The sequence below is a fragment of the Ammospiza nelsoni genome, chromosome 2, assembly GCF_027579445.1.
Source record: "Ammospiza nelsoni isolate bAmmNel1 chromosome 2, bAmmNel1.pri, whole genome shotgun sequence".
In the NCBI taxonomy this organism is placed as follows: domain Eukaryota; kingdom Metazoa; phylum Chordata; class Aves; order Passeriformes; family Passerellidae; genus Ammospiza; species Ammospiza nelsoni.
This window is the reverse complement of record NC_080634.1, coordinates 78764478-78785885: the sequence shown is the minus strand read 5'-3', so window position 1 is coordinate 78785885 and position 21408 is coordinate 78764478. Positions and strand designations below refer to the sequence as shown.

Genomic DNA, 21408 nt, shown 5'->3' with positions numbered 1-21408 from the left:
ACAAACAAGGCCAAACTTTTAAAAATACCCCCAAACCAGCAAGCATCAATTATTCATTAATTATTTGACTTTCTTTTAACAGGTAGTGAAATTAACTACTTGTAAGTACCTTTAAAGAAATGAAGAGACATGTAACAGTACAGATTAGCTATATCAAATCAATCTAATGTCTTTCCTAAAAGGTTAGAAGCACAGTTAGGTAGAAAGGTATACTTTAATGTTGTATAACTTGAGTTTTCATACAATACAAGCAATATGAGGTTTACTGAAAACATTCTAAGGCAGGATGCCAAATACTCACTGAATCACCAGTACCTTCCTGGCCATGATGCCCTCAGAGGGGTCTGCAGGGATGTGCTGAACCTGCTGCTTTTCATCCTGCCTTAGCACAGCAAGCAAATGGGAACCCTGTTACTGCTGGCAGAGCTACAGCACATGCTATTGAAAGAATGTACATGTAAATTAAACTATTCCCAATTCTGTCGCATTATTTGAAAGATGATTTTTAGAGTTTTACTTAGCTCCCTGGCAGCCCCTGCATGCCCCTTCTGAGAGCAGGTGCTGCCCCAGACATGATGGGTCACAGTGCTCCAAGGAAGGCTCCTCTGGACTTCCCAGGCATATAAAAGGAGGTGCATCCCCCCCTTTAAATGAGATGTTGTACTCCAAACTTACATAAACAGGTTAATTCTATCAGGTTTGGTGCATACCTTTTCACTGATACTGCTGAAGGAAGCTCTAAGCAGATTAATGAGTTCTGGGTGTAAGTTTAAACTTTAATCACATACATTCTTAGCATCCAAGGGTTGTGCAAGAGAGCACTTAAAATGAAACATGTAAAGAAACTTTCATAATGTTTTACACGTTGTGGAAACCTTAATAGGTCTGTATACTCTTACATGTCTTAGTCATAATTGGACAGAATATCCTAACAATATGATTTTCGGCTTTTACCAGTGAACTTTTGAATCTGTAGAAATAGGAATAAATCCATAGGAAAAAAACCCCACAGATAAACAGCAAGGTTCTTAGGCTTTTCAAGGACAAAAAGGATTATCCACTGTAAAACCTCTCCTCCTTCCAAATTAAGTCCAATTGATCATGCCAGCATAAACAGCAAGGAGAACAGGAGAAAGAAGAAACACCGGTGCCTGAGTAAAGTGACACTTCCCTCTCCTTTTTCCTTGTATTGTCCTGGGTGGGAAAAGTTTTATTTTCTGTGGACAGTACTTTGTGGATCCCCAAATCAAATTTTTCAGGAATGTTTACCCTAGAGGGCCACATCACACTTATTACTCCTGCCAGCAGGCCAATTCTTGATGTATTTATATAAAAGTTCTCCCTCTAACAATTTTTTCTTGAACCTTAGTTTCTCCTGTAACTGGCTATATAAGAGCTTCTGTCATATATGTGTAATGGATGATGGTAGAAGTTGAAGATTTGATTTGGTGATCATGGAGTACTTTTCCAATCCAAATAATTCTATGACTCTATAAATTAATTATCAGTAAAAAGGCAACATACAAACTCAGAGAAATAATCTGCTTTTTCCTAGGTATATCACAGAAGCTTGGATAAATGGTGAACTCATCTCATTACTAGTCAGATCATTAGGACCAGACTTGTGTCTACATTAAAACATGCTTTCCAAAAGAGAGAAGAACAGTGTGAGATGAATGAACTATACCAAAGGGGAAAATCCATATTGGTTTATGGTATAGAGGTCTTGAAATATGTAATTAAGAGCACATTATTGATGAGGATGACTATCTTTATTACTTCCTCAGTTGTATCAATTGACAACCTCCTGAAATATTTTAGAATGGACAGCATGAGGAATCTCCTCCACTGAGACTTTTTGTCTTTGTGCTGGTTACTGAGAATCTGGATGATCAAGACAGTTTTTATACAGTTACAAAAATATTCCCTACACAAATTCTTCTCAACCTTAGATTTGTTGTTTGACTAGAATAAATTGTAAAGACATCTTTCTCCTAGAAAATCTCTGTTGCCTAATGTCCTCTTCTCAAGAAACTCCCAGTAAAGAATTTCTTCTTTAGATCTGTCTAAATCTGCCCTCCATCAGCTTAAAGCCATTCCTCTTCTTACTATCACTGCATGCTCTTGTGAAAAGTCCCTCTCCAGCTTTCCTGTAAGCCTCCTTGAGGTACTGGAAAGCTCCACTAAGGCCTCCCTGTAGCCTTCCCTTCTCCAGGCTGAACAACTCTAGCTGTTTCATCCAGTCTTCATAGAAGTGTTTCAGCCTTCTGACCGACTTAGTGTCCCTGCTCTGGACTCATTCCAGTAGGTCCACAATTCCCATTGGGCACTGGAGAGAAGTGGCTTCACCAGGCCCCCATCTTCACCCCCATCAGATGTGGTTTCCTATTCTGTGGTCCAGCTGTGACAAAGGGTTCTGGCTTCTGCCTCATCTCTGAGTGCAATCTGACTGGACATTTTTCATTCTTTTCTTCAAGATGACAAAGAGATATAAGCTATAAAGCATTTCAAGTAGAGAGGAGGGGTGCTGTACCTTCTTGGTTTTGACAGAAATTATGCCAAGCTAAGAAATGCAGTGGTGACTGGTGGAGTAACTCCCAGTGCCCTGGAGGAACAGACTTGCCAAGAACCTGCAAAAGAATTTTTTTATTTTTTTATTTTTTTATTTTTTTATTTTTTTATTTTTTTTATTTTTTTATTTTTTTATTTTTTTATTTTTTTATTTTTTTATTTTTTTATTTTTCTTTTTTTTTTTTTTTTTTTTTTTTTTTTTTTTTTGTGAAGTAGGGTGATCTAGCAAGCTTGGCTGTCTTCTACCTCCTCCTCCATTTTGCCATAAACCTACACACTCCTTTTGAAGTTTTCTCCCTAGATTATAAATACTGTGGGACAGAGCTGCTTTGTGTTTGCACAGTGGCAATTACAGACTAGAAGCCAATAATAGGCAATCAGCTTTTGTTCAGGTTTCACCGGTTCCTGATAAGTGCAAATAGAGCACAATGCCTCTGGTTGGTTCCTTTTGTGGAGCACTGAATAAGAGAGATGTATTGCCCCAAATATGTGAATATAGATGGCAGCTGAGCAGTGAAAATATCTCAGGAAGCAGAATCAGATTCATAAATGTCCTAAGCACTCTACAGAGCTATACTTTGGTTCCAGTCCTTGTCATTTCTAAAATCTCTGTCGTTTATAGTAAAAATGAAAGTGGCAGAGATTTTCCAATTTTATCCTTCAAGAGAAAGAATGTAACTTTATTGCTGGAATTAAAACCTAGATATGAAATTCAATAGTATATGAACTACTCTAAAAAAGAAGCCAAACTTCAAAACATTGCCAGACCTCAGTGCAGATATCTGAAGCCCATGAGAATTGAATCCTCTATGCAATAAGGCCACTTAATCTGCTTACTTATCTGACATTAAGCGCACCCAAAGTGTAGGATTTTAGGCTGAAATAGCAGCTATTGGGAAACAAACAATAAGTAGATAAGAAAAGCTTTCTCACAACATTTTTAATTCCTCAATCCAATTAAAAGCAGTGCTTCTCCTCTCCCACAATCTGCTGCCCAGTTGCACTGCTTGTTTTTCACATGCTCTGCTTCTTCCCTTCCAGGACTTGTGTTCTTTGCCAGACTAACAGGCATTCAGAGGAGTGGTGTAAGGTAAAAGAAGTAGCTTTAAAAAAATATTTCATATTACAATAATGATTAATATATGAGCTAATCACAAGGATAAGTGGACCAATAAGAACATCACTGTTATTATTTTGTCTGTATTTTAGGACAAGAAAAATTTAAAAGAGTTTAGACTGTTTGTGTATTTTAGGCTAGTAAGGAAGATTGCTTAAGGCAGCATGTTTGGGATAAAGCACTTGTGTTACCTTATCCCATATGTTGCACATCCCCCAGATTTTGTTCTTGAACCAGTAGAATGTAATTTCCATAAACTTTTTCTGACATTTTCTTTTTAAAGTATTTGACAATCTGTTTCTAAAAGGAGGAAGTTCTGTTGGCCTCATGAAGTCTGAGTCTGATGTAATTCCACCAAATCTGTGGAGTTTCCCTGGCATTGAAACTACAGTAATTTAGGAATTACTCAGGCTTTGCATTTCTTGGATTTTGCCAGTAGGAACTTGGAACTAGCAACACAAAAATTACTTTTAATTGCATCCGGAGATCCCCATTTACTTTCAAAGATACAATCTTCATCGTCACACACTCTGGATCAGCACACTTGCATTCATGTTTAGAAGCTTAATTATGCATCAATTACATGGGGGAATTTCAAGTAAGATTTGCTGTTCCTTTTGTTTTGTGGATTTGACTAAAACATTCTGTTTATTTTGGTGTCACTCTCATAGCTGGCATGACTGATTTATCTGATGACTAATTTATTTGACTCCAGCCAGCCATGTACTGCCAACATCTCAACAAAGGGCTCTTTTGGAAAGGGTTTCTAGAGTTTCAGTTCACTCTAACTATTAAGCACTTTATGAAAATGTCCATTGATTCCTAAGAGCTGCCTGGTAATGACATAGCCTTCAAAACTGAGCTTAACCAGCCCTTCCTCTTCATTAGCCTTTTTGCCCATTGTAATTACTTCTCTACCAGTCTGGGATTCTTGGACAAACTTTCAAGAAGTGAAGCATCTCTATTAATTTCTTCCATCTTTAACAAGAGAAGCAAGGGACAACTTGAATTTGTGTGCACACATGAGCACAAGGAGTATGTTTTATGTAAAATCTTGCTCAAAGGAGTACATGGCAGGCTGATTTTGAAACAGCTGGCACTACCTCTTGCATGGCTCTCAGCAAGTGCCTATCAGGGACTTGTTTTCCATACTCACACTCATCAGCACATCATAGCTAAAGAAGAACATGGATTTCAGTGGGGCACCTGGGCTGTGTGGAAAGAGGGGATGACAAGGCTTTTCACATCAGGGTCTTCAGTCTGAGTCCTGTGAGATAAAGGTCTATTCAGTGAAGACTGAATGACGTGGGGTAAAGAGGGGCTCCTTGATCTGAGGTGACAAATTAAAGACTGCAGTGCTTTGCCCCTGCAGCAGCTTTTGGTAAAAGTGTTGCTCCCTTCAGGCAAAGACTAGGAGAGAGGAGATATGTGAAATATGGGAAAATCAGCTGCAGAAGGAAATTGCTTTCCATGTGCTCTCATGTTTGGATTAAAATTTCTAGGAATTAATTACATCCAATGGTTCTGAGGTATGGGTATCCACCTGTAGGTATCTTCTGAGTCAGGATAGGATTGAGTTGAATCCTGCACAGTATGCCCATACCTTCACTAATCATCCATCTGCTTTACTGACTAAACTGCTCCTCTGACCTGCTGTACGCATGTCCCAGGGGTAAGACAGAAGCTGTCCCAGAAGGTTCCCTTTTCCTGTTGTCTATAAAGCGATCACAGGGTGATTAGCTAACTCACATTTTATAGCACTCATGTCTAAAGTGGTCTGGGATAAATCCTAAACCTCTGCTTAAGATCTAGTGCTGTAATTTTAGCACCTCATCTATATCCAGCTTCGGGGACCTGATGAACCAGGATACATCTCCCAGGCAGGAAAAAATGAGAACTGTAGGACCCACACCATCAAGATTCTTACATGTGATAGAAGAAGGATAATATATAGCTTGAGTACTTCAAGGAGTTTGGCCTATATTGTCTTTCCCTGCTCCCTGGGCCCCCCTTCTGTTTTGGACTCTTTCAGATATGTTAGGAGAATATAATAAAATGTTTGGCAGTAAAAATAGCATGGAGAAGTGAAAAAGAATGAATGTGAGTTTGCTGCCTTTGTTTAGGACTTTGTTTAGGATCTCTCAGCAACATCTAGGCCAAATCATGGGCATCAAATGTGTTGCACAGAGCTCAGTGCTCTGTAATCACAGAGCAAAATGCCCTCTTCAAATTCAGAAAAAAAGTAGGAAATACTCCTAAAAAAAGTGCAAGAAGATTTAATACCATCTTGCCTTTGCAGATCAAAAATTCACTAAAAGATCTTTGTGGGCCAAAGGCTACTGGCAAGCGGACACTAGCTGCTATATAAATTATATTTTCTGAATTATGGCTTTCCACCTTAACAGGCTGCAAGGGGGAGTACCACAGAGAGAAGAGGACATCAAGAGGCACATCTCACTTCTGCCAGCTGGAACTGAACATGGGGTATGAGGCTGAGCTGATTCAGGTATTTTAGATATCATAGATATCACAGATATTGGAGGTTATCACAGAGTGAAACAACTGCAGAGTAACAAAAGTAAGCTAAGGGTTAGAGGCAGGCTGTCCATAAAAATGGGCAGTTGCCTTTAGGCTGGAATGATAAAATTGCTAATTTTTAATTCTGTGTAGTAATCCACTCTCACCATTTCCTGTGGTATTACCACTGGACATGGGAACTGATTATACTCTCTTCCTGTTTTCAGCCACTTATTATGTACTTGAAGACTATCTCTGGGCCTACAGCTAGTCTCCTCTTAGACTAAACAGTCTCAACTCCCCCAGTATTTCCCCACAGAGCACGTTTCATAAACTTGAGGAATTCTAGTTGCTTTTATCTCTGTGCCCTTTCCAAGTCTTCCACATCCTGCTTCAAGTGTAGTACCCAAAGTGGACACACAACAGCAGCAGAGGCTTTGTTTGGGCCAAACAGAAGCCATCTCACATCTTACAGACAAACGAATTTTAAAAAGGCTCATTGTTTGTTTTTTCTTTTGCAAAACAGTGCAATCTATATGCATTAACTGATTTCAACTGAGAGGATCCTGGATATTGGATTGATCCCTGCTTGTCCATCTACAAAGCCCCCACTGCTTTGACCAGAAGCTTGAGGGAATTCTTGTTCTGCTGAGTTTCCAGTAAGTTATTTAAAAAGGAGAAGGTAGATGTTTTGAGGCAAAGGAGAGGACAGATTATAAAAATTTAAGATTACCAGGTCAGACATATCACTGACCTAATTTATGGTCCTGTCTCTGCTAGCAGCATGAGGGAGACAGTAAGGCTGCAGGGATGTTGAGAGAAAAGGAAAATAAAAAGAAATAAATCCATTTCAAAAATATTGCTGTTGGTAGAAATGAGTGAAAGCAGATATAACCCAGTGAACTTCAGATCCTGAAGTAATGTTATTTCTTTCACTTAGTGAGAAAAGTGAGCAAGCCAGCAAAAAAAGTCTCTGGCTTCAAATCCACTTTGAATGACTCATGCATAATAGAAATAAATCTTGGTAGGGAACAGACTTTTCCTCATCATTCTTTTTTCTTTTAAAAATCTTCTCAGGAGTCTTGTAGGTCTCAAATACATTTCTTTGCTTCCTAGTTCCTGTCCCTTATTCAGCATTAAGTCCTTCAGTATTAAGGACTATAACCATGTGCTGTGAGTGTGTATGAGCAAGGGGATATAACATGGATTTCTGTTGCTAGATACAGATTAATGATATTATCCAAGGTTCAAAACTGTAAAGAACAGGCAGCTGAAAGCACTCAGAGTCTTTAGATAAGAGCTCTCACTCATTGTGTTGCTTAAAATTCCAGAAATTTTTGGAAATCATTGAATTTCTCCCAGTTGAGCGTGTAGATTTTGCTGAAATGGAGAACTTGAGTCCAGTCCCCCTTGTGCTAAAAGTGATGGCTAAATTGTCACTATTAAGTCAAGGCAGAGCCTGACATCTTCCAAGCTCACTTTCTGCTTTCCTAATGATCTGATGTGTTTTGGATGGCTGTATTTTTTCAGGAGTTCTCTTCCTGCCCCATGACCCAGCTGTTCTAAACCAGACTCGCTTTCCCTGTCTGCAGGTGTTTTATCTCCTTGCAAACTGTTCCCAGGAGAAAGCCATTCCTATCTCCCAGACTCTCCTTCCACCAGGTTGTGTCTGAGTCCTGCACACACAGACCTTGCTGATAGGTGAAAATCTTATCAGCTGGCCCTGACAACCTGAGGTGTCCTAGGCTGCCTTGGGCTTGCCCTCAGGCTCTGCAGTAACCAGAGCAATCACCTCACTGCAGCACAAGCAATGGGTGACCTTAGGAAGCACTCAAACATTTGCATATTATTGAATACATAAAAATAATAATAAATGTTGGTGGGATGTGGAGTGGTGCAGAGTACCTCTTATCAACAGGCTCCACAAAAGCTCCTTCATTTGTTTATAAAGAACTGCAGACCAGAGATGCCTGAACTTGCAGACAGGAAGGGTGAGGGGGGAAAACACCTCCACTTGTTTTCTGCTTTGAACAACAACATTTCTCTTAACCTTAACCATAGAAGGTAGTGAAGCCACTTGGCACAGAGACTGAAGTACCTTGGCTGGAAATGTTGGCTTGTTTCTGTTAGCACACAGAGAGTTCTGCTCCGTGCGTGCCGAGGGCAGAGGGGGGAAGGACTCCCCACACTGCAGCCCTCTGCACCCCTCAGACACAAGTTTGGGGAACAGCTTGCCTGCAGACACACTGCTGGCTTCAGCTGCCATCTCTCCTCCTGCCTCCCTCCCTGGTGTCCCAAGCGTAGCCCCTCAAGAGGGGCCACCACCAGCAGTCAGGGCAGGGGAGCTTTACTGCTCTGAAGGATTAGCTGAGCCCTGGGCTGGGGGTGCTGCATCCTCAGTGAAACCCAGGCTAAGGTATGGCTATGGCAGTGCAGGATGTCATGGCCCTGGAGAGAATTGGAGCCCTTGAGGCACAAGAGGCACTGACAGCTGAAAATGCTGCATTTCTGCAAAGAACTGAGTTTCTAGGGACAATATTAAATAAGCACAATATTGGAGGTTTTGTAATAGCCACTGAGTAAAACAAAATTATGTGTGGTTTGAGGATGTTGAAAGGTGGTGTAGATTAAAGTTGTCCATTGCATTAATTTTGCTGGAATATAGTTTATCATCTGCTTTATTAGGTGGAACATTTCCATAAAAAATGTGATATGGAGAAGCCAGATGCCATTAATGATTAGTTAATTAGTTAATTAAATTACCTCTTTTCCCCACTTTGTGAGATAACTATTTCTGTTATTACCAAAAAGTGGCTGACTCAGGGCCCAGTATGTGGTGTGATGTTTGCTGGGATGAGATGGCAGCCTGGGGCAGCAGCTTGGGCACGTGGTGAGCTTGCAATGGAGAAGCTGTTTATATATCCCAAGAGTCCTGTTTTCCTGGTGGCCTAATAAATACCACACAGAGATATGGACAAGGAGTCACTTTCACTGTTTCTTACTGGCTGCAGTTTGGTTTCTGCTTTTGCTGCTTACAGAATGAAATATCAATAGAAACGCTTTTATGTGACATTCTGTGTTATTGTTTAGAAATTCATTAGTGAAGAAGGAAAAGGCAGTCTCCAAAAAAACATAAGATTTTGGCAGATTTCCATCTACAGAGGAAATTTAGAACTTCAGAGCTCTGGTTTCCTTTGGAAATATGATTCAGTGAGCGTTGCCCTGAATATGAGCCCTAGACACATCTTTGTTTCTGACTGATATCTGCAGAAGAGTAGCCTCACATCTTAGCTGGACACAAAAGTAATAACATCTATATAAATTGTTAGAGTGGACCTAGTAGAAAACCAGTATATATTATTCTGAAAGCACAGGAATGAGAAACTTCAAGTATTTAGTTTTGCTTCTCATTTTGACTGTCAGGTTATGCAATTATACTCTTTCAAACACCAGTAGAGTCTGTATGATTAACTTCTGGTGGGGGCTAGAAGTAAAAAATTTGGAGTCTAACCTAAAATATCTTACAAAATAATATTAATGACACATCCAGTTGGTGGTGTACAGTTTTAAAATCTACATGGAAGCCTTGATTATGGAAACCTGTTCAATAGTGCAACATAGCTCAGGATGTGCAGTTTAAAAACTCTGCCTTTACACAGATTAATCCTCAGGAGGTGTTTTACTAGAGCTTGGTCAATTGCCTCCAGATTAACACACATTTTCTTTAGAAAAGTTAACAATAAAAAAGAAACATAACTTGAATGTTCAAATAAATGTGTCAGTGGACTTGGGCATGGTCCTCAGAAGGGTTTGGTACCTCTGCTTTTTTAACTGTTTCAGGTAATTTTTTAGAAAAGTAAGTGGCAAATGTCTGGGTGACCAGCACAAGCTATTTAAGGGGAGATATGGATGAAACGTTCTCAGGGGACTTTGCATGTACCTGAATTTCAGCATGTGCTTTGCCAAATTGAAAATATAAATGTTTTCCATTCAGCAATTGAGAAGTGCTCTGACACTTAAGAATGTCCTACTATAAAGCACAGAAATCTGAGGTGATGCGCTCTCTCCTGTTTTAGGAAATGCATCCCCGAAGAGGAAGGTTATACAGAACACCCAGGCTTCAATATCATCTGTGAAGAGAAGATTTGGGTGGTGTCCTAGGTTGACTATATGATGCTTTTATCCCCAGTCATCTTGTTCTGTTTATGCTGAATAATAAGTGTTGCACCTTTAAGACGTGTTCCAGAGAATGAAGGGGGGAGAAGAGAAGCCCGCAGTTTGTTTTCAGACACTGCACTCACTCCTCCACATTCCTGCTCCTGGACTGTGTTGTCTGCGGGTGGACAGACAGCAGGACAGAGTTCTCCTTTTGTTTTAGTTAGTTTTAGCTAGCTGAGGCAAAGAAGTTCCCTGGACTGTGGGGTTATTTTTTCCCTTTACTTTGGACCTGTTTAAACCTGCTCTGGACTGAACGCCCGTAGAGCACCGGCAGCTGCACCTGTGGCCCACCGGGCCTGGCCTGGCCTGTGACATTTCCAGCACCAGAGGGACTGATCAGAGACCGAGTGAGCTGAGCTGCAACCTGGAGAGGGGACTTTCTGAGTTTGTCATCTCTTTTGGAGCAGCAAGGAGTTTTATTGATTAGTATTGTTTAGGTTTTATTGTTTAATAACAGGTTTTTTTCACCTTTCTCTAAGGAGGTATTTTCTCCCGGACTGGTTGGGGGCCAATTCAATCTGCTTTTCTAGATGAGCCCCTTCAGAGATTCTCTCCCAAATTTGCCCTGAACCAGGACAGGTGGATTATGGGAATCCTGGGCACAGCCAGAGGTCCCTCAAGTACCGGCACCAGGACCGAGTCAAGAACTCTGAAAAAGTGGGGTTCTGAAGCCTTGAGTTGCCCCTGACAACACCTCAGCTCCAAGTATTTGATTTAATTGGAGTCAATGAAAAACCGAAGGGAATACATTGACCAGCCTCTAAACCAGCAGAGTGTCCCATGGCACCCGCTCCAGGAAAAGCTCATAAGGATAACTGGACGCTATAGGACTTGGTGCATGTGGGATATGGGGAGGAATCCCATGTGCAGATCTCTAATAAAATGGCTGTGCTCATCTGGTATTTTGCTTTGCATTGCAAAACTACGTGGAAGTACTGTGAGAGATAGGGTAACACATGCATTAGGGGATTTAATATCACTACTGACTGTGGAGGGATTTATTTTCTCTACCAATGCCAATGTGACTCTTACTTGACTAGTCAACTCCATGTAATAACTGTAAGAGAGATTTTTATGTACATATATTTCCCCCTACATTTCCCCATATTCATTCTCAAGGTATTTGCTTAGCTTCTCTCCTCTGCCTTGCACTACTCCATGATGGAAAAATAAATATTCAAGAGCTTAAATCTCAGCAGTGAGAATTTTAAAATCATCAGCTTTAATGATTTACAAATTCAGCACTTCAGTCTCCTTCTCTTACCCTCTGCCTATCACAGCTGGTGTTGCCAGGCCTCCTTTTCTCTCCTGCTGCAGGGACTTGTGAAAATGAAATGGATTGTATCTCTGAACTTTGAATGAAGCTCTGGTTGTAGCATGACTGCTAAAAAGATAAGAAGAGGTACATTGGCCTTCAGCTCCTCAACATATGCCAGAGGGAAGCTCCCCTCAACCACCTCAGTGCTCACAAGGCAGACCAAGGTACAAAACCTGTTTGAACAGAGATATTTTAAGACATTGGCTGCATACCAATTACTGCTGAGCCCTATTCATTTTGCAGTACGCTCTCTGCTGCTATGTAGCAGTAATCAAAGAAAGCTAAAAGCAAAGTGGAGATAACAATCTATCCTGATGTGAGTATTAGAAGATGAAAGAGCTTTGTTATTAATGCCCCAATAACAAGCTTTGCATTCCTGTCCTTGCACCAGCTGCACCACACTAACAAATAGCAGCACTTTCTACTTTTCATGTTTCCTGAATGATTTTCTTCAAATGAGGACCACTCTGAGTGGCAAAAATCTGTAAAATTGAGTGAAGAGAAGAAAAAGCAACATTACTCTTGTCTAGGTAGCAGATTTAGACAAAAGTGAAAAAAAATCTCAGCACTGTAACCTCTGTCCTTGTCCAGTGAGAAGACAGAAGGAAGACTCAGAGCACAAAAAAGACAATTGCAGAGGTGCTGTCAAATTGCCAGGTGTAAATGAGCTAAAAAGGAGGACTGGTCTGCCAAGTCTTATATTTTCCTATAACTCTGAAGATTTTAAAGCAATGTCAGAATCTGTCTTTTGTAACCTGCCACCACCTTCCCCAAAACTGGCAGCAGTCTCTGAAGGCTCCATCCTCAGTGTTTTCCATCTGGCTCCATGCAGTCTAGTCCTGCAGTTCTTGAACTCCCTTTCTATATCTTCCTGGCTGCAGATTCCCCAGTAGGCACATCTCTTTCCAGTCTGCCTACAACTCTGGACTGCTCTAGTACAAGTAATTGGCCAGAGCCAGACAGCCTGCATAGCAAACAGCAGTAAATAGTGATTCATTGCAGTTTAGATTCATGGATTTTCAGAGCATGTAGATTAAAACCGTGGAATCAAAGAGCTCAAACAGAAGACAATATTCAGCCGCAGGAATCCTTGAAAACCACTTCAAAATCTTTAACCTATATGTCATCTCTGAGATCCACAAATCCGGGTTTCACAGGGTTATTCTGCCTCTGGGGGTTTCCTCTGGAACATACTATTCTATTGAAAACCCTGGATTTTGCTCTGTATCTGCTGCAAAGCTGCTGCTGGAGCTCCCTGTGGGAAAAATGTCTTGGATACATGGGAGCTAGCCACCTCCTTCAGTTCATATCTGTTCTGCCAGAGGCTACTTCATGAATGGCTCTGCTGCATATGAATCAATTCCTTTTCTAACTTGAAACCAGCCTAATAATAAGGCATGGCATGGCTCTGACTAACTGCTACCTGGGCTGAACTGTTTAATTTATTTTATTCATTATTTTTTGGTGTCGGGGCAATGATAAGCAATATAAGAGATGCCAAAAGTATTTGCTGTATAATGATGTTTCATGACCTCTAGTGCATTACCAGACTTCTCTAGAAACCAAATGTGTTTCGGGCTATATTGTTTGAGTGGAGAGCAGACTCAGTCATCTAATGTCAGAAGAGAGGCCATAAGCTTGGAAATAACCTTGCTACAATGGAGATGCAAACTGTGAGAGCATAGAACCTTTGATTATCAAGATTTGACATCCTATTCCTATGCATACACAAAAGACCCCATGCTGAAATCAGCATTTCAGTCAGTCCAAATGGTGATCCTTCTGCCTGCAGAAAAATTGACAGTACTTTAAGAAATTAAGCCACAGGAATTAAGCCGTTAATAAAATTCTGAGAGGAATTCTGTCTGTGTTTCATGACCATCTTTCCCAAATTTGAGCTTTGATCCTACTGTATATTTCCTTCCATATTGACACAACTTTGCCAATGCTGTTTTGACTTGGGTTTTCTAAGTCACCAAATGGATGCTGTACTCATTGAACAGAAAAGCTCAACAGAGGGGTGGCTCAGCCTAATGAACATGGATCAATCACACCTCCCTTCAATTTGCACTTTTCCTAGAAGGAGTTGCTTGCTACAGGGAAGTTCTTTGGCACAGTTATCCTCTAACCTTAATATTGGATCCTGTGTTCTGTTTCTAGCTGTGGTAGAGTTACTTATTTCCCCCTAGTAGCTGGTACTGTGCTGTGTTCTGTATTCAGAATGAAAATAATGTTGATAACCCCCTGATGTTTTAGTTTGTGGCTAAGTAGTGCTTATCAAGGACTTTTCTGTTTCCCATGCTTAGCCAGTGAGGAAGTGCACACGAAGCCGGGAGAAAACAGAGATGAATGAAAATAGCCAAAGGGACATTCCATACCACAGACATGTTCAGCATATAAACTGGGAGGGACATTGTCTGTGAGGGGCTGATTGCTGCTTGGAGATGAGCTGGGCAGTGGTCAGTGGGTAACGAGTATTTATACTGTCCATCACTTCTTTTTCTTGGGTTTTACTCTTCTCTCTCTTTTTACTATTGCGATTATTGTTACTGCTATTGTTATTGTTTTGCTATGTTACTATTGTTTGCTATTGTTACTGCTATGTTTTGTTTTATTTCAATTATTAAATTGTTCCTACCTCAGCCTATGGGTATTACCTTTTCCTGATTCTCCTCCCCATCCCACCGAGGGTGTTTGGAGAGTGAGTGACCAGCTGCATGCTTACCAGCTGGGGTTAATCACGACCCTGGCGACTCTGTCCCTTTGACTACCAGGAGGATCCTCCAGCCGAGTCCCCTGTGGCTGACCATCGGCCAGAAGAAAGCCGTGCCGGTGGATTTCTCCCGTCCTGATGATAGCTGAAGCCAATCACCCCGGGCTGACAGCCCGGCCCCTTCCCTTGCGATGCCCCAAAAGCGCACACAGCTGCTGCTTGCCCGGGCTCTGGGCACAGTTCAACCTCTCCTCTCCCGTGGCTGCTGCCCCGGGGGCAGCCGGGGCGAGGCTCGCCGCCTTTCCAGGGAGCCGGGCAGGAGACACCCCCCCGGGCACGGCCGGCGCTTCCCCGGGGCCGCTCCTGCAGCACCATGGAGAGAGGAGGGCGCCCGCCTGCCCCGGCCCCGCGGGACGGCAGCGGGCACGGCGGGGCTGGGCAGGGCAGGGCAGGGCACGGGAGGACACGGGGATCTGCCAAGCAGCAGGGAGCAGGAGGGCAGTCTCCATCCTCAACACTCATGCAGCCTGACCCCCTGCAAACCCACTCAGGATGGGAGTAAAGCCGTGGTGTTGGCTCCTGGGGGGTTTAGCACTAAGTGCCCTCCTCTGAGGCTGAGGAGAAGCCTGGCCTTGGCTGCCGTGCGTATATCTGGCTGGCTTGTTGACTCGCACCAAACATGCATAGCGTGCTTTCCCTGGCAGTAAGTTTCTGTCAAGTAAGGGACACTCATGTCAGTCCTTTCCTGCTCTAGAGGCTGGATTCTCTGGCAAAATTGCTAATGTCACCCTGAAGCCCAGCTAGAATTGCCCCCCACACCCTGATGAACCCAAGTGGTGTTTGACTATGCAAGGCTGCTCTGGGTACAGGTGCTGCAATAGCAGTTTTCTTGTATCAACTTCCTTCTGCTGCTTATCTGCATTGCAGTGGCGGTATCATGAAAAGGCAGGCCTGATGTGACCCAGAACAGCTGGGCATTGCCTGCTCCATATTGGCTACCATCAGGATAGCACTATTTGCCTCATCAGGCTCTGCCAAAACAGGCACTGACAAGATGCCAGCATGAGATCTGAGGCTCAAAGAAGCAAAGGTTCAAGGAAGCAGATTTCTCCTAGTTTCTTGCACACCTCCCTAAACTCATGGTATGGAAAACCAGAACGTATAGGAGTCATTAAGCAGTGCCATAAGCAAGGCATGCAAAATGCCAAACTAATTGTTTGAAGAAGCCTAGTATAGCTGTTCTGACAGACTGAGGAAGGGTCATAGAAAATGGATGTAGACACAGCTCAGTTGGTTAGTTATAATTCTTTACTTTATGTGAATGAAACAGCTCTGTGTAACATTAGCCAAGTCAAAATACCTAAATAAAGTGTCTAAGCCATGCTTGATAGTTAAAATATGGTTCTTGTCAAATCTGGGTAATTCTGTCATTGTAAGAATTCTGAATTATATACATGAGAAGAATGACAAAAGAGGTTGACTATGACTTGAGGAGCACTGGGGAGTTAGCAGGAGGCAGTCTGGATCCTAACTCTGCCATAAAAATCAGTACCTTTCTGGAATTCATGACTCCAGAGTTTCGATTCTCCAGCTCATGCTTTGAAGGCTCTTTGTATATCTTTCTTGCTGATAAGGACTGAGTGGTTAATCAAAGGTTACTCTTTTTGAAAAAATGTTGTCTCACTGCTAGTTTTAATTTCTGGCATTTATTGGCTGTGTGAGTTTATGCTTGTGAGTAATGGTCTCTTGATTTTAGTCGTACCATTTCCATGGGTGTATCTGACACTCTGATAATAATAACCAAGTTAACTGAAGAGACAATGTTCCCAGATAATATTTAGCTGGAAGCTTGTTGTATTTGTGTCAGATCTGATGAATGACTTTGTTGCATACTTCTCCCAAAGCAGCTGATTTAATAAAAGATATTGCTTCTTTCCACAAACATTGCCTTAAATGACTGTAGCTACAATGCTATTACTATTCAGGATCTCCTTTTAAGATCTTTCATATGAATGTTTCAGTCACTGCAGCAGAGCACATCGTGGCTGGACATGTGAATGCACATGTACATTTGGCAACAGCCCAGCTAGCTTTGGGTACTGCTAGCAGTGTGGCCCTGCTAAACCAGACTTCCAGAAATGTGAACCCCTCAACATCTGTACCTGGGGAGGGTTGCAGAAGCAGAGCTCTCACTGCCTTTCCTATGCTCCTATCAGCACAACTAGTCCTCAAGCTGAAAGTCAGTTCTGGTAAATATCTGCATGCTGCCTACGACTGCAGGGTAATCATCCTCAGACCAAGGCCTCTGGAATATGTTTGTTTCATTTTTTTTTCTGTGAAAAACAGAAAAAAAAAACCCTTAAAAATTCATAGACCCCCTTTAGAAGCCTCCCCTGCAAAATCCTCACAAAAATGCAATTAAACATGCAACAATCAAATTAATCTGCTTTGGAGTAGGAGTGACTTACTACACTACATAATACTGTTGCTGCTGCTGTTGCTGTTACTGCTAATACTTCTGTAGGGTAACCTGAAAATGGAAGGATAGGAATGGAATGAGGAACTTGTGCAATTTGTCTATGGCTATAGGAAAATTTCCAAATTGGTGCCATAAAAAGATGAACGTGCAGAAGGAAAGGTATATTGCCAGCCTTCCATGGCCTTAGTATGTAAATTATAACAATGTCTTGAAGCTCTGAGGACACAGAGCTCATTACTTTAATCTGAGCATTTTATCATTTTACAATCCATGATAGAGTGACAGTGCAAAGCCCTTTCCCTGCTGAACTCTTGTTTTCCTTGGATTATCAGGAGTTTATGTTTAGCAGGTTTTCCAAACTGAATACCTCGCTCTTTCCCAGTAGTGTTTGTGCTACGTGTAACATTATCTTTTGCTGGTGCATGCACTGGTAAGTTAAAATTAGACTTCCTAAATGTCATTACATCAGCTTGTTACTCTCTTACTTGAACAAGACTGCGCTACTTTCATTAATGAATTTATACTCTATATTCCTCTAAAAAACAAACCAGCAAAATTTTACTCAGACGCTTAAGTATGTATTTATACAATGCATGCATAACATGCATTTTCTGTTTATTCAAATTTCAATCTGCCAGTGATGAAAATAATAGTAACAATACAAAGACGCAAATAGATTACATCTGATTATCCTGAAAGCAGATTTTGTGCTACTAACACTAGCAGTAATGGTACTTTCTAGTTACTTTACATTGCTTTAAACAATGCCTGAGAAAAAGAGCTGATTTTCTTCCTTTAAATCTTGGCAAAAATAATGCATAAATGGTTATTTACAAAATATAATATTCACTTTTCAAAAATATGTGTGAGTTTCTGTGCCTTTTAAGTAATTTTTGATGAACCGCATTCTTTAAAAGAAATAAAACCCTTCTAATCCATTCACATTTCTCATGGGTGGTGTGTGATGATTTGAAACAGGGCATCACAAAATATGTAGAGAAATTATGTTGAGTTTTATCTCAAAATCATCTGTATGTGTAAGAGTTTATCTGTATGTCACAGCATGTAGTCTGATGTGTCAGGGGCATGAAAGGCAAAAAAAGGCAAGGATCTGGAACATCCCCAAGCTTCCATGCTTCCACAAATGTGTGAGTCTACTCTATCTGAGTAATATACCGTATGGTAACAACCATGCAATGTTACATTTTCTATTTCATTCAGCCACTGGCTGTTATTATCTCAACATTCTCCTACTGTAGTCTGACTCCATTTTGTTTGTGTGCTGTTCACCCCAGGGAGAGCAATCCTTCTGCCAAGGCCCTCATGAGTGCTTACACACAGCTTCACTGAAAACACTATTTGGCCTACTATCACAAGGCTTAACAGCAAACAAAGCCAAACCTCTTCATTTACTGCTTTACACATAGGGAGAAACACAAAACACATTGCACGGTACCCTTACAGCCAGCCCCTATCTCTGAGAAAAGCTGTTTCTGACATAAGGCAAGAAGTCTTCATTTGTTTCTACGTTCTGATATATGGCTTACAAATCTAGCACTTTCCATTAAAATGGACATTCTGACACAGCACACCTTTTATCTTTAAAGTTAAAATGTTAGCCTGTTATACAAGCAAGTATATACACCAGCACTTAATTCCTGCTATATGAGTATTTGCATAGGATGCACATATTCATGCATGTGGTTATTTCTCTCTGATTTTTTCAGATACTAAAAAGACCACTGATAACTGTCACAGACCTGGCTATCTTTCCCCCTCCCACCATCCAGCAAGAACACTGCTCATTTTGCCACGGAAATTAGAGCTGTAAGACAGTTTGGTCCATTTCTCTGCTAACAGTGGTTTGATACTGACAGATTATTGCTGGCACTATGTCCAGTATACTTATCACATATTACCAACCACAGAGTAGAGCTTACTGTCTTTCTTGGAATACATGTCATTCCTACAAAGTTGTTTCTGTTATTTTGCCTACAAAACCATTTACCTGTACTCATCACAATGCTTTAAACAAAATCTCTTGCACAAGCCAAAATAATCTCTTACTCCTCATGCTCACATCTTGCAATACATGGTTTTCCATAAGTTCCAGTTAAATTATGCTTCCTTACCTTCTACTTTGAAGATGGTAAGGTGAGGTCTGCAGTGAAAAGCCCCCAGGGCGTTGCCAGCACAGTTCATCCAAAGACCCTGGAAGACCCAGGTTGCAGTGATAACAGATGATGCTCGACTAGTGACCTTCCACTCATTTGATGCAGTAGCAGCAATAGCAGCTCCCAGCCCACAGAAACAAAATATGAAAGCTATAATCTGTATTGCCAGCATGTTTCTCTGTAAACCAGGGACTTACTAATGCCAGTGTGTGGAGAGAAAAGCACTTCAGTCACGTGTGTAAGCAAAAAGGCATAACATAAGCAAAATATACTTGAACAAGTTCAGTACCACTTGCTACAGAAAGTTAATGTGGCTGAAAGAAATTTTCATGGTTGAGTGATTTAAGAAAGGCCCTAGGCATTACAAATATTTAGAAAGAAAGTCAAGGTAGAACTTTATAGGAAATAATTACTAGTATTTACTTACTAATTTCTAATTGCAAAAATTAATTGTTTTCATTTTTTCCCCCAATAAAGTATTCCAGTTAATGCTTAATTTTTAGTTAATTGGAAACTTACAACCATTCCGTCTAGCAAAATAGGTTCAGAGTCCAAACTGTACAGCACTATTTAACAGATTACCACAACATTTTAGGAGGATCACACAACACTTGAAAAATAACTCATTGAAAGGCTGTGAAATGAATTCAGGCATAACCAGCCACCATGCAAGCAGCTCTAAAACTGGAGGAGGTAGTGTCTGCAGGTATATTTATAGAATAGCAGATCTAGAACAACAAGAGAAAGAGCGAGTGGTCCCTGAGCAGTGATGCAGCTGCGGCAGTCAGCAGAACGAGCCTCATGCAGCCCCACTGAGACTTTTCACTTGGTCATTGTAGAAAAGGTACTGCTTCTAACACTCTGCATGAAATACGCAGTGCAGGAACATCTGTCCTACCACTGACTGAGCTCCTGCAACCTCATGCCATGAAGAAACCTCAAGTATGCAACTGACTTGACAAAAGCCGCGGGCACTGACAGCACCACACAGCAACAGCTATTCAATTCCTGAGTATACAATCATTACTGGTGTGGGACATACACACAATTTTGCAGACATGTGTGGCCTTCCCTCTTTTAAAATTCCAACTTCCAGATGTATTTATACCTTTCCTGGTACTTTTGGCCTCCTCCCTAAAGAAGGAGAAAACTACTTTTCTCTTTGGTGCTAGTGTTTGCCAATTGGTGACATGAAATTACCCTGAATATTGTAAATACTTTTGACAATAACAAAGGTCCATATTTTTCCCTTTGGATACTTCTTGTGTTGATTGTCGCTGTTACTGCTGTGGTAAAATCCCACACTGAACATTGGCATTGGAATTTTTCTGTAGAATTTTCACAGGTCATAGAAGGGTTAAACAAGGGTGCTAAAACATCACTAACGTTCCATGTAAAGAGCAAGAGGAGTTTCACTGAGACTTCCTCTTGAACCATCATCTGGTACTCCCACTTTAACCAGCCTTTGGCTCAGCACTGAGAAGGAGGACCCAAAAGGTGAATTGTACAGACCTGAAAATTACACCACAAGAAGGAATTTCTTTTCAGACTAATTAGTAGGCTCACATCCCACACATCTAGAGTGAATTGAAATTTTTTTGTAAACATAGACAAATTGAAAGACATGAAAAGTGGGTTTGCTACGGAGCATCATTATAATATTGCAGGTTGTTTTAATGTTGAGGACAATATCACACAGGAAGGAAGCAATTTTGCATTGCTGTTAAATAATATAGTAACATTTTTATTATTTTAGGTGTCAAACTTCATGTAAACTTTCATATATATTTTCATTAAATTTGAAAGGGCATAGAGGAGAAATGGGTCCAGCTTTGAAGCAGATTCCTGAGAGATGAGATAATTTTTTGTTCTATATCTACCATACAAAAAGTTGGTTTTGGGTTTGCTCTTTTGTTTGTCAAAGACTATGTAAATTCACACAGAATACTGAGAAGACATTTCATTAGGTATCTTTTTTCTTTTTAAACCCTCTGAGTGACACTAATGCTGGCTGAGCACTCACAGTAGCTCAAAGACATGTTTTACATCTGATGCTATATTCAAGCCTAGTTTTGGACTATCTCTGAGTGTTGTCACTGACAGAAAAACCTCCAAAATCAAAAAATCTAGCCAACCAAACAGAACAACTGAAAAGCCCCCCAAACTCAGAAGCCGCTCATTTGGACTGGAAAAGCAAGGATGGCTGCATCTCTCATTCCTCCCCACTCCTCTTTTTGCTATTCACAGCAGTGTGCATTATCAATACAGCCTGTGAGGAGCTGCCCACGCTCAGGCTCAGCA

The 21408-nt window shown here is 41.1% G+C and overlaps 1 protein-coding gene across 1 annotated transcript in view; it reads right to left on the bottom strand.

Annotated features, from left to right (window-relative positions):
• CLDN10 (claudin 10) overlaps positions 1-19284 on the bottom strand; it is a 55065-nt gene extending 35781 nt beyond the window's left edge. Inside the window, exon 1 of the mRNA XM_059491740.1 lies at positions 19066-19284. Coding sequence (XP_059347723.1) covers positions 19066-19279 — 214 coding nt within the window. The 5' untranslated portion in view covers positions 19280-19284. The remainder of the gene's footprint in view (positions 1-19065) is intronic.
• Between the last annotated feature and the right edge of the window lie 2124 nt (positions 19285-21408).